At 38.8% G+C, this 13,355-nt stretch overlaps 2 protein-coding genes across 2 annotated transcripts; one reads left to right on the top strand and one right to left on the bottom strand.

The window, feature by feature from the left end:
* The first annotated feature begins 1,327 nt into the window (after positions 1-1,327).
* Positions 1,328-6,320, top strand: LOC110055921 (uncharacterized). The gene is made up of 5 exons (XM_020762350.2): positions 1,328-1,754; positions 3,932-4,100; positions 4,555-4,688; positions 4,772-5,145; positions 6,127-6,320. Exons 1-4 carry the CDS (start codon positions 1,604-1,606, stop codon positions 5,143-5,145), a joined length of 828 nt encoding a protein of 275 aa, XP_020618009.1. The 5' UTR covers positions 1,328-1,603; the 3' UTR covers positions 6,127-6,320.
* On the bottom strand, positions 5,365-7,920 carry LOC110055920 (scavenger receptor cysteine-rich domain-containing group B protein-like). Its single transcript, XM_020762349.2, has 3 exons — positions 7,808-7,920; positions 6,952-7,290; positions 5,365-6,605 (listed from the first exon to the last, which is right to left on the bottom strand). Exons 1-3 carry the CDS (start codon positions 7,839-7,841, stop codon positions 6,304-6,306), a joined length of 675 nt encoding a protein of 224 aa, XP_020618008.2. The 5' UTR covers positions 7,842-7,920; the 3' UTR covers positions 5,365-6,303.
* Positions 7,921-13,355: the final 5,435 nt, after the last annotated feature.

Raw genomic sequence — 13,355 nt, 5'->3', positions numbered from 1 at the left:
CTTGTAAAAATCAAAAAAACAAAAAAAGATCTTCCCTGCAACTGACGTTTTTGTTTGATTGTTTACTTTTCCAACGCGACCACAGGCGAATGAAAGCTCACAACAACATAAGAAAGGCGGGAGACAGAAAGAGAAAGGGAGAAACAAAAAGCTGTAACTAGTTGCTTTGTACCCATGCCCAAAGAAACATTCAAAAATGATGATGCCTCGAAGTGAAGGGAGTGTTAGCTGTCAGGATGAAATTAGATCTTTGAGGGTTAGACCATACAATCTCTCAGTGTCGTGTTTAGGCAGAATGCAGACGTTCAAAGGATAAAAGTCACACGATGAAAGGTTTTGCTATTTTTAAGATTGACTCGGTATGGAATATAGTATATAGAGGATATTATACGGTGGCGAGAAGATATAAATTTTATGTTCTCGTGGCAAGAACAATATCTCACTCGTTCGCTTCGCTCACTCGTGAGATATTGTTCTTGCCACGAGAACATAAAATTCATATCTTCGAGCCAACGTGTAATGTTCTTTTTATTATATGGAGAAACCAATTCAACAAAAGCAAAAGGCGGGAATCGTGACGTCATTGAACGATACGACACTCACAAAGGTGACATACGGAAAATACGCCACTCGGGTCCCGAATGAAGTGGCGTATGGAATCTACGAGTGGTTTAGTTCCCAGTAAAACACTCTTCTCCATATAATAAAAGATAATATCAAACGATTATTTCTGTTATCCGAAGCCGAAACGCTGTTATGATCAGATATCGAATCATATTTTACAGAAAAATAAAACTTTCGGTGATTGGCGCTCATTTCTGCTTGATCTTTCAACCAAGCTATCTAAATATTGGCTAAACACATGCATCAAACAGTTAACCTGTTCTTTGAAACGCCTACCACAAAGTAAACTAAGACATAGCATTTCGTTAAGAGTCTTCGAACGAGAACCGAAAACTGAACTAGCAAGAAAAGAAAAGCGGAAACAAAAATGAATTTATTCGCCGTTCACTGTCAAAGTGGAACTGAGAACAATGTTTATTGTTTTAGCAAGGAGGTAAACGGTCGAAACACACTTTTTTGTGCATTTGGTCAATACGCTAAAACATTACATGCAACGTTGATAATATAGCAGTAAAATAACGCCTAAAATCGGTTACTCTATACAACCTTCTCATCTGAAAGAGTCATTCCATTCATCAAGAACAGAACTTTTTATATTCAGAAAATAATTCGTAAAGACATGAATATATCTAGGGCATTCATTGAAACCCGCTGAAAATCCGCGTAGGACTGGGGCGCGCGTCTAGCAAATACTTGGTTAGCCTTCGTACAGGCGCACACGCGTCTCAAATTTCCTTCCTGTAGGTTAATGCTCGGTTGTTGCAACGATTAAAAAAAAGATAGGATGTTCTAGAGTTCCGACAGCTCAGAGCAAAATCGTTCGAACCGTGAAGAGTGTGATATCACACTTTCATTGTCAGTGATAATTGCTGAATCAGCGGAGGAAAAGGACTTTGGATGAAATAGAAAAGGAATCAGAAGCCAATACAACTGATAATTTTCACAAAGTTACCGGACACTCAGGGACAGCTGACACGTCATGATTAAACCCAAAATTTGGACACCTGACGCTATTATTTTATTTCTCTCCTCACTGTTAGAGGGTTCACAACCTCAAACAAGAATGAAGAACATTTTGATTGTTCTTGTCGCCATCCTCTTTTGTTTGGGATATCCTACCAGCTCTACAGGTTTGTAAAAACACATTTGTTCCATACGACTCATTTAAATTTCGGACACGGACAAAAGAAAATGCGTAAAACTTAATTATTAGTACTAAATGCATTCTGTTTAGATGCAGGAAGACATCCGAGTGTGTTTTTATCGGGTACTACTAAAGATTAGCCACGCCTTGTACAATTTTCAGCAATATTCTTGTATGCTCTTTCCTTGAAATTATTTGGCCCGTTGAGATTCTCGTTAAGAATTGCTCGTCCTCCGTTGTTCTTATTCTCACAGTAATTTCAAACAGCAAAGTTTGAGCTATTAGGACGACACCCCTTTTAAGCTCAGAAAACTCTTGACAAAAGATATGGTATCTGAAGAGTCACCTTTTAAGATCAGTGAAATGTAAAGTTATTAGTAAAACCTTGCATAGGTTGGAAGAGGATCTGATGCTTGATAAATGTCTCCGCAAGTTTTGTGTATCTCTGCTGTTTATCAGTGAATCTGTAATCGGGCAAATGTAAGCATTATAGCAATTGTGTGCGGTAACTGCGCTGTTTTTAATTTTTTATTCGTCCAAGCCGGATAAAAAGTGTGAAAACTGTAACTTCAAAGTCTTCTTCGCACGTTGGCAGGTGTACAATAAATGAGACTATTCAATTAAAAGAGAAGAAGACTTCCTTTTTCATTTTGCGTAAATGAATTCTCGTCACGCGCTGCAAGTTTCAATGGTGATGTTAATCTGTATATCGGAAACACATTTCAGATATGTTGTTAAAAGAAGTTCCTAACATGGATGGTTTGATAAGATAAGCATGTCGACCTGATGTCAGTTGTAGCTAGGTAATGTTAAGGAGTCAACTAAAGAAAATTACGAGCTCCTTAATTACCTTACATCACAATGGCCTCTTTTGATCAGAGGTGGGAATCATGATTAATTAACTTTCTCGGATGCCGGTCTCAAGTTGTCTTCTCGGGCTTGATCCAAGTTCGAAAAGCGTATACATTTTTTTTCAAATACAAAAAGCGCAAAAATTGTCGCTCGGGCGCCTGGATTTACCATAGTAGGTACGCATAAACAGTTTTCAAGGAAAGATCATCACTAACCCATTGGAATACCTGAAAAAGGAATCTTTACATACGTTTTTGTTTTTAGAAACCAGATCGGCGCAAGTGTTACTGTGTATACCGAACTGAATACCAAACAACAGGGCAGAATAAATTCGCTTCTTAATAAAACTCACCAAATTTGACATGCAGAGGACAAATATTTAAAGAAGATGTGACTAGATGTTTGTGCGTCAGTACCAAACTAAAAGTAATAGGCGGAAGTTCAAGCTGCTCTGATCAAATTTCTCTTCAGTTGTCAAACTTAATCACCAAGAGAGTTGTGTACGTATCTTGCAGGTTGCTCTTTACAATTATTGTCTTAAACTTTCTTAAGAACGACACCACCAATTTTGTTTTGCCAAAGTTGTTTAAAGCCCAATTCAGCTAATCGACGATTAGCGAGAATTTTTATTTCAGTTTGCAGCTTTTCGGTGATGTTTTCTGTTTATTTTGTTGATTATTCAGTTTTGAGTTTGAATAATCTCGAACTACACGAAAGCATAAGAATAAGCATTGAAAAACATAAACATTGAAAAACATTGTTATACAAGAAAAATTAATTCTTCGGTTAACTTAAATCCTAGGTTAACGTTATACGGCTTTCGAACAACCCGGCTCTGGAGTTTAGTGCTCCTAATATAACAGAAGAAAACCAATGCTCGTGTTTTACATCGAAAACGCCACATTGAAAACGATGTCCAGGATGGAAATATTAAAAACAAAGACCGTAAGACGGCACTAACTAGTCGAGCGAAAAGGGACGTTTTTGTAAACGCTGATGTCATTGCTCTATTTGTCGCATGCGCAAATGATGGTTGTGGTGTTTTCGAGGAGCGCATTTGCGTTTTAGCGTGGGAAAAACGCTTGCATATTAAAACAGTGCGGAAACGCGCGTGTACGCTTTGTATTTGGTGGAGAAGATAGTTGTCCCAAGCTCGTATGGCAACTGTTGCATGGACACACAATTTATTCTTCAGCAATAATAATAATTTTTTATTGTTAGCATCATCTCAGTATATTTAAGTTGATTGTGTTAAGGATTTCGAATTTTCCTCTAGGATTTTTTATCGCTTAAGTTTTTATTTCCCTATAGCTGCAGCCGAGTATGTTCCAGTGGGTTGCTTTAAAGATACATTTCGACAAAGAGCTCTGCCAAAACTGCTGGCTAACTATCGTGGAAATATAGCCTGGAACACTGATTTAAGTTATATTGTCAAGAAATGTGCCCAGGAGGCGAAGAAGAAGAATTACGTGTATTTCAGGTAATTAAAGCTGTGTAATAAATCTTTATTTGCAGCCGATCGATAAACTAGGTAGATAGCAATAACTAAATACTCGACTTAATCATTCGCAGCGTATAGCTTCGCGACCGTTTAAAATTTTGTATGCAATTAGAGGATTTTGAAAATTTGAGACGTTTATAAGGGGAAGTGGGTTTGACCACAATGAAATTGCGAAGGGCTTCAGTCTACATGGGGTTAGTTGTGTTATTGTCGTTTGTTTGCGCCTTATCAACCGAGGTAAACCGTCGCATTTTGGTCCAGGTATGGGTACCAGACTTTAGGGCTATCACCACTTTGGTTTAGGGTTGGTTGTGATCTATTCTGGTCATCAATGAAGTTGAGTTTCATGTTGAATCAATTGAAACGAATTGCTTCTTGAGATTTGGGAGTTTCACGGAAAAAAGCATTACTAATAATATGTGCGTTCCTGTAGCGTCCAGTTTTACGGAGAATGCTGGAGTGGAGAAATTGCCCAACAGACATATGACCGCTATGGGAGATCTTCTAGATGTACCAGTCATGTTGGCAAAGAAAACACCAATATGGTGTACAGATTAGCAGGAGATGGTCAGTATAGTTAAAATTTATGACGTGTTTGCTAGTATCGTTAATTTAACTAACAATCAAGCAATTCTGTTTTTCTTGTTCAGAACAAGAGTGCAAAATCTATTCTAAACTGGACACAGATGATCGAGCCGCCTCCATCATGACAGGCTCTACCGCATTGTGTGATAAGCAGCTTGCAACGGGATGGTACCGGTTTCTTCCTCCCGCCGGAAATCGGATGGCTTCCGAATGTGTTCCGAGCAGGAGATGTGGAACTGCAGTCACCGGCTGGCTGTCATCCTCCCACCCCAAAATGACTGACGGGATTGTTGATGGCACGGTCTGCTTCAACTGGAAAAATGAATCGAATTGTTGTCAGTTTTCTCAGAGAATCCAGGTTCGAAACTGTGGTAGGTTCTTCGTCTACAAGCTGGTAAAGACGAAAGGATGTCCAATGCGTTTTTGTTCCGAGACCTAGGTAAACTCTTCATGTCTTTCAATTCCTTTTTGAGCATTTCGTATGTATGACAATTAGAATTTCATCTGTCTGGTAATTTTGCAAGTTAAGTATCATTGATTCGTTACAGTACCAAGCTCTCGTTGGACTATTTTTAAAGGAGCTATACCCCACGGTTTGTACATCTTGAAAAGTTTAGTCTAAATTTATCAAGTTCGTCGTTTGTAATCCGTGTCAATCTTCTCCATTCTTAACCATCCTGGTTTCTTTATGTTTTATTATTATCTCCTTGGCACTTTAGTTTTTCCATCTCAGCAAACTACTATTTTCATATTTCCTTCAATTTTAAGGTATTTTGTACGTGGTCGAAATAACTCAAAGTATCGTGATTGAGCTCCTTTATGCTATTACACGCAAAGTAATTTGGGTGAGCATGCAATCTGATTGTTTAACCACCCACTACAGTCTGAAGCATTATATTTATTTGTAGTAGCGGAGAAGCCAGAATCAAGTGCCTTTCCTTTTTCCCTGTTGTTCTTGATTTTCAATGCGTAAAATGGACAGTTCGCTCGTAATTGTTCAAATGATACAGCTTCGGTGAAGAATATCTCTTTCTGAATGCAATTCTCTCACGAGCTGAATTTTAAATCTGGAAAATTTTTAAGGACCGGGTCTTTCTGGAAGAAGGGAACCATGGCCACTCTGAAGAGTCAAATAATCTGCGATACTATTGTTAATTAATTTTTTTAACAAATTTGTGCTATTTTTCCTAGGCGAATACACAACATTGTTTGAACTGTATAGGCACGTGATGTTCTGGGATTCTCTACTGATGCACGTGTTTGACAGCTAGTCCAAACGATCTTATTGTATGCAAGCACTCAGTGAAATAAATAACTGGCCTTCTACTAAACTTAACAATTTATGGGTAAAATGTAACGGATTGTGTGGCTTTATCTACATGATTATTCGGTTTAATAAGTTAATTTTTGCTCTTTTCAGTGAAATTTCTATGGCTGTTAAAGCCCCAAGGAGCCTCCATCGATGAAGGAAAAAGGGATCACCGCGTTTCATTTGAATCATACTGTAAATTAATGCCTTATTTGAGCTTTGAGCGTGTAAAGTCGACATTTATTAAAAATGAATTAAGTAAAATAAGTGAAAATAAAAGCTTGTCCGTCAGTAATGACACTTGACTCCAGCGTCATTTGAATGTGTGCAGTTACCAGTGTTTCCCCAACCAGCGTGCTTGCATCGGAATATTGAATCATCGCTTGCTTGACAATTGACATTGCTAAGCCATATACGACCAGTGCCTTCTGCATATTTGGGGGTTGTCAAGGCATCGATGAAACCTAGATTCCGACACAAAACTCTTGCATCTGTGAGATCCCAGCCTTTATCGCAAATTGTTCCCCACTGACGAGCATAAAACACTTCTACTCGGCCTTCATTGCGGCTTGCTCCACCCACCAAACGGTCTGGAAGATCATTAAAAAAATGACATAATAAATGACTTCAGTCGCAACCCCTATTGTAAGGATTGAGGTTTGGAGTGGCAGTACGTACGGTACGTATTTAAAACTCGGATATTCGTCCTCTCTATTTTTAAAATTTTCAAAAATACATAAAATTTTATTTTTGATTTCCCTTACTTTGAAAAAGCGGCACCTTTGCAATTTTCAAGGGAGGATTAATGACAAACGGGTGGGGAGGGGAGAGTACAAGAGGTGTCCCAGCCATTATTACTTGTAGCTTGGTAACACAAGCAGAAAGTCTTAGAATCAGGCTGTTTAACAGTTTATCAAAGATTGCATGTTTATTTACATGGTATCCTTGGCTGTGGCTCAACTGAAGCCGCTCGGCATGCAGCGCCAGCGTCGTTTGAGTGACTACAGTCGCTGTAATCTTTGTGAGAACAAAGTGCTATATTCGTTTCGCTGCCTTTGCATCTAACATCACCAAGTCGGACACGTCCTTTTCCAGGCCCATACTTAGCACCTCGATACGCAGCTAGGGCACCTGGGTAGCCTAACATACGACACACAACATTCGCATCACGCATGTCCCACGCATGGTCGCAGACTGTGCCCCAACTCCCTAGATGTAGCACTTCTACTCGGCCCCTTCTCGAGTCTGAGCCGTTTACAAGACGTACTGTCATATCTAAAATGAAAGAAACTGGGGAATTATTTTTTTAAAAAAATCACTTTCATCATTGATATTAAGCCTATTCAGTTCTCACCGACGCTTCGCAACTTGAATCAACATTATTCTTAAAGTCACGTGAAACAATGTTCGTCGGTTGTCAAGTCTGGTCCGTTGAAACATATTGTTCAGCTTTGGTCCTCGCTACAACACTATACGCGAAGCTCGTCAACAGTGATTGGTTGATTCTGCTTATTTCGGGAATAAGTCGCATGTCAGATCGGGTAGTGCTTGAGAGAAGTTTGCTCTAAGTTAGCGTACCAGTTTTGTTGTAAACAGTTCGTACTGTAAGACCTGAAGCACTAAGCAGAGTCCCATCCAGTCAATTCTCTGTTGTGTAAAGTCCATGATGTTCGATAGCGGCTGATCAAATCGCCACTACTTCTCTTTCGTTTGTGTTTAGTCAAATGTTGAGGTTTCTAATACAGTGTCTTCCGTGCCTACTTTGGCTTATAAAAAATGAAGCAAAATGTACCTCTCTTTACGAAGGCATAAACAAAATTTGCCATTTTTCTTCCCACTCCATAAATGCATCTGGTGGAGGTTCCTTGTTTGTTATACGTGCGGTGGGCATTCAGTCCGCTCCAACATTCGCCATAGAATTGAAGACCAAAATACCTGAGACCTTTCTCGCTAACCCTACGAGCACAATCGGCTATGGTGTTATTCAAATTAAACCAGTCGATATGACCTCGAAAATTAGCGATCAGCTTGGGGAGTGGCCGGGGACTCCTACCACGGTCCCTGAAGCAGCCAACTGCTTGGAATTCAGGGATGTTGTGTCTCTGCAACTCGTGTTCCGTGCTATGTTCTTCATTTTGCGACAGACAAAAAAAAAAAAAAAAAAAAACAGGCAAAAAGGAACGATTACTATTATTATTATTATTATTATTATTATTATTATTATTATTATTATTATTATTATTATTATTTAGTGTTATTTTAGTTTTCAACCTAACATAACTTCAATTTCATGAACATTATTTTCACACTAAAGCGTGTTCATTTGAAAGCGCATGCAAAGTTTTGGATCCGTTTTCGTCACACTGAGATGATCAAAAACACTCATCGTGAATGAGGAGTTCTCTCGTATGATTATGATGGACAGTGAGATCAGATGCGGTAAAAAACGCTGACATCATTTACATTACATGCATAAACGCCGTAGCGGTTGCGCGTCAGCGCTTCTCAGTTTCAAAATGGAGACAAGAAAAACGTTGTGAAAAGTGTGGACGCGAAGCTTGTGACAGGTTTAAGCTACGAAAACAGCTCACCAGAAATTTTCCCTCGTGTTTGTTACAAAAAACGGGTATTTTATTTTGTTTCCTTTTTATTCGTTTCTTGGTTTTTCTTTTATTTTAATGATAATTGGCTGAATATTTTATTCGTAATATATTTACTTGCCAGACGCAGACTGAGAAGAGGACTACCAATGAAATTAAGAGTCGAAGAGACTGACGCATCAGCAAACCAAACATCAATTAAGTGTTGTCGTTGTCGCCTGAAGTCAAACAACTGATCAACACACAACTGATCAAGACACGACATAGAACAAATTCACCTGTAGCTTCCATAACTTGGGCACACAGAAACACTAGTCTGAAACACAAAATAGCCAATGCAGAGGACGTAACTGCAATGTTACCCTAAATTGAAAAAAGTCAATCATAGTTGAGTCCAGTGGAAACTATATTTCGATAGTTAAGTCCAACGAAGACAAAGAGTGCTAAATGGAGTTCGGCAGGTAATTCGGTTCAGGGTCAATAATAAAAAAACACACACAAATAACACCTCACGGCCTATATATATTATCTCGTAACAGGATTTTCGATCCAAAGCAGAGAGAGAGAGACGTTAAGAACGGCCGGTGGGTGAACTCAATATATACAAATTGTGCTTAAAAGTCAAACATTTGGATTCAAGAAGAGAGTCCACGCTCTTGTTTTTGAATTTCTTTGCTCGAACTCCTGCTGTGAAACGTTGGGCCTTTGGTTACACAAGCAAAATACTTTATGCAGTCGTAGAATCGTTTCACACATAGCCTAGCCCGCTTATTTTCTCAAAGGCAACTAAATTATCAAATAGAAAGTGCCAAATATCATAATGGAGAATCACATACCATTTATTCGGACGCTGTGACGCAAATGGCGCAAGCAAGAACAGTGTCCAAATTCGAAGTGAAAACAGTGAACTGCTGCGTTGAACCAAAAGAAATGATGCTTGATTTTCCAGTAAATGAAGGGAAACTTGTACAGAAAAACAAGTCAAATTTAAAATGAAAATTTTTTCAGCCGTATGTAGAGGGTACATACACCTGTAACAAAGACAATGGACACTTATCTTTCAAATCAACAACCTGATGCCATAAGGCCAAGCTTCGTGGCAGATGACAATCATCACAGGATATATCACCAACTTAATAAAAGTAAGAACAATGTGGATGAACCGCCAATGCCAACAACACACCTACAGGTGTAGGTGACAAGATCATAGCTGGATTGAGGTGTAAATTTCCACAATCGAAACAGTATTATCTCTTATAACCATCATGATTGTAGCCTTCTTTCAGCTCACCTCAAAGAAATCCAATGTTACTTATCTCATGAAGCTAAAGAGGAGATTTGCCTCATCGATTTTAATCATGATGAAGTTCTGCCGATAAGCATGTAAAGACTGTAAAGTGCGCTCTAATACAGCGTAATCTAATTTCCTGGGTTAAAAATTGTCCCCACCGATTAACTATTCAAACTGAGAAGATAAAAAGTGTTAGAAGTTATGATAGTTCTAAATAGCAATAAACAAGGAGAAATAATGTAGAGACTTAATAGTAAGGTGTCTTAAGATCAATGACTTGGTACAACAAATATCGTAAGAATCTGTTGAAGGTAATAAGTCCGATGACCACGAAAGCCAGACTCGGACACCATTGTAAGAGACGTCACGTGTTACCGAAGGCGCTTGCTCCATCCCGGAAGGCGTTACTAAGAACCGTTTAAAGCAGGAAAATATCCGCTCGCTTCAACACTGGTAATTATTTTCAAATTAAAGACAGAAGCTGGCTTCTTTCTTTTTTCAACTGAGAAACATCGAAAGACCGAACGCGTGCAAAAATATTTTTTTCCTAAAGAGGGAACTTCAAAATTTGGGAAAACTCGTCAAATCATATTTGTCACGGCAACCTCAAGTTCTGTTGAATATGTGCCTCATATAGATTTAAAGATGGAAACAAAACCACTGAACGGGTTTTATCTAGAGCTAAACCACTTTTTTAAAATTCTGAAGAAAAAGAAACCTTGTAGTAAAAGCTTAAGATTCTCCTCCGAATGCAATTTGTTGAAGAGAAATTTACACTTAAGATCTTTAGAGTCACTTAAGATCTGTAATAACCTTTTTATTTGGTCTGGGGGATATAAAAAACATCATAAAACGCATCCACGATAATAGCAAATAAGGTTTAAATTAATTTGCGTGCGTTCATTTTATAGCGGAGCTCTTGTGCGCCGAGGGTGCGCGAGTGGAGCCCCACGACTGGGAAAATTTGGTAACCTATCGAGCTAAAAACTGTCCGTCCGCACGTCCGTTCCTGTCGCCCACTGTTTTACGATCGTCCCCAACTACAAAGAGCCTGAAACAGGCTACCGTCCTTCCTTTCTAACGTCCGTAGACACGTACGCTACTTACACAAATTTACAAGCTATCACGGCCTTGTTTTCGTTCAAGAAACAAAAAATTACCACTTTTGGTGTTAAATGGAAATAAAAACACCAAACAATGTGTTTAAGCGGAACCGAAGAGGAATATCATGAAGTAGAGTGGCATAAAGACCTTTCTGGTACAGAATTCAACTGTACGTCAGTGTTTTGAGGCTTTCAAGATTCCCAAAAAAATGGTAATGCACACTATTGTTTTGAAGTTGGATTCGATTTTTTAAAGGACAGGTAAAAGGAGTCAAAGTGATTGGGCAAAAAGCATTCAAATTACGTTTTAGCGTAATTAAATAACAATTATTCACCACAGTGGAGGTACAAGGTATTGGTGGATATTGTATCCCATGCATGCACTAGCCTCAGACACCGAGAGAAGCAATTGTCCAGTTAGTATATAGACCCATACCAAAGCAGTAGGATGAAGTACCCGAAAAACATTGACACAGAAGACGACAGAAAGTCCTCCGCGCATAAAATGTACAGCGGTGCAAGATTAAGTCACATGATTCATCAGGATATCAACAAGAGAAATTACAGATGCGTTTCGCCTGTTTGGTGAAATTACAAAACGCGAGCAACGCGGATCGTAGATCTATCGAAAAGAATAGTTCAGTTCAGTCCTCACAAAGTTTACTAGAAGTTAACGCCCGTCGCGTTTTCTAAAACTTAACTTGCAGGCACTTGTCATGTTGCTTCGAAAGGAGTTGCAAAGTCTTCCGGATTTGAAACCATACTGTAAGACATTTTACAAATATTTATTGTTTTAATTTTTCTACCATCTAAACAACGACACTTGAGTTGCTTTGTCCAAGTTGTCGTCTGAATTGCAATTGTAAACTAATAAAAGTTAATCTTGTGTCGGTTTTCGCCGAAAAATCTCACGGCAAAAATAATACAGCGGCATCTGTAAATACCGCAAAGCTTCTAAATGACGAAGGAAAAAGGCCATCCACAGCATGTACGTAATTTGAAACGGTTTGCATTTGCTTAAATCATAGGTAATCCAAGCATAATATTTGCATTAATGATATTTTTTAAAATGAATGAATTTGTATGGAATTTAGAATTGACACTTTGTGCCGATAAATAATATCGATATCACGAAATACGTTCACGTAACTTTATCTAGTGTTGCTTTCTATCGCTACGTTGTCTCACTAGCTAATCTAAACGAGTTTTGGTCAATGTATCCTACCTTTTGACTGCCATCGTTGTTTAACTATGCTGCCACGTGCCGCCACAGTTTAACTTGCTGAAGATAGGACGTTGCATTTTGGACGAGTCACTATATTACTTTTTTGCTATATAACTGGTATAACTGGCTGACTGGAAAGTGTATAAGCGATTTGTCTCATGTCTCCTGGAAGAAGGGAAATCGCACACTGCAGCTGATGTCGCAATAGCGAAGTAGCACGCATAATATTTAAATTATCTCAAAAACATTTGCATATATAATCCACAGGGAATTATATATCTACACCAGTGGCGGAACTAGGGGAGGGGCCTGCCCCCCCCCCCTCCCTTATTTGGGGTGAAAAAAGAAGAAATGACTGAAGGAAGAAAAGTCGGCAGGGCAAGTAAATCAAAACCGCCCCCCCCCCCCTCCCCCTCCCTCTCTTAGCTCAAAGTCTGGATCCGCCACTGTACACCTATTATTTTTAGTGAAAGGAATTCTCATTCTCATACGTATAATAACGAAGATCATGAACAAGAAAACAATACCGTGAACTGCCGTAACAGCTCCCCCTACACTCCAACTACAGTGGAATCCCGATTTTTCGAACCCTCATGTTTTCAAACCTCCCGATAACTCGAACCAAAAGTCATTTCCCTCTCCTCAGTCGAACGCTGTCATTTTAATTTACCCCCGATTTCTCGAAATATCCTATTTTTCGAACCAATTTTCGTTTCCCTTGAAGGTTCCAAAAATCGGGATTCCACTGTATATAATTATTATGACAAAAAAGAAAGATTCAGCCTAACCTGTTAGTAAAAACCAAAAACAAATTTGATAAAAATGATTCTACTAAAAGAGCAGCACGCCAACTGCCTGCCCTTGGTAATAGAACATTAAGTTGACAAGCAAATAATCAGTTTTCCCTTTGTATTTAGAATCAACCTTCCCGAAACTTTGGTTGGTAGCACAAATGGCCTGAGAATAAAAGTACTTCCGCTAGCATCTCAGCATTCAGTAGGCACATCTTGATATGTAGGCTGCACACTAAGGCGGGGATTCTGAGAGTGACTGGTATCTATTCTGAATTTCTGTATCTAAAGAAAATTCTCAAGCAACCAGTATATTTAACAATTATTCCA

Source organism: Orbicella faveolata, unplaced genomic scaffold (genome assembly GCF_042242905.1).
Source record: "Orbicella faveolata isolate gen_17 unplaced genomic scaffold, um_ofav_v1 contig_36, whole genome shotgun sequence".
Taxonomy (NCBI): domain Eukaryota; kingdom Metazoa; phylum Cnidaria; class Anthozoa; order Scleractinia; family Merulinidae; genus Orbicella; species Orbicella faveolata.
Note: the sequence above shows the minus strand (reverse complement) of the source record. Positions and strands in the feature narration are given on the sequence as shown.

Bases quoted from the DNA above. Each gene is read 5' to 3' on its own strand.
- LOC110055921 (XM_020762350.2), top strand. From the start codon at position 1,604: ATGATTAAACCCAAAATTTGGACACCTGACGCTATTATTTTATTTCTC. The intron at 1,755-3,931 runs GTTTGTAAAAAC...ATTTCCCTATAG, and splicing joins ATATCCTACCAGCTCTACAG to CTGCAGCCGAGTATGTTCCA. The intron at 4,689-4,771 runs GTCAGTATAGTT...TTTCTTGTTCAG, and splicing joins GTACAGATTAGCAGGAGATG to AACAAGAGTGCAAAATCTAT.
- LOC110055920 (XM_020762349.2), bottom strand. From the start codon at position 7,841: ATGGCAAATTTTGTTTATGCCTTCGTAAAGAGAG. The intron at 7,291-7,807 runs GTACATTTTGCT...CTTTCATTTTAG, and splicing joins TTATGCCTTCGTAAAGAGAG to ATATGACAGTACGTCTTGTA. The intron at 6,606-6,951 runs GTAAATAAACAT...ATGATCTTCCAG, and splicing joins GCCACAGCCAAGGATACCAT to ACCGTTTGGTGGGTGGAGCA.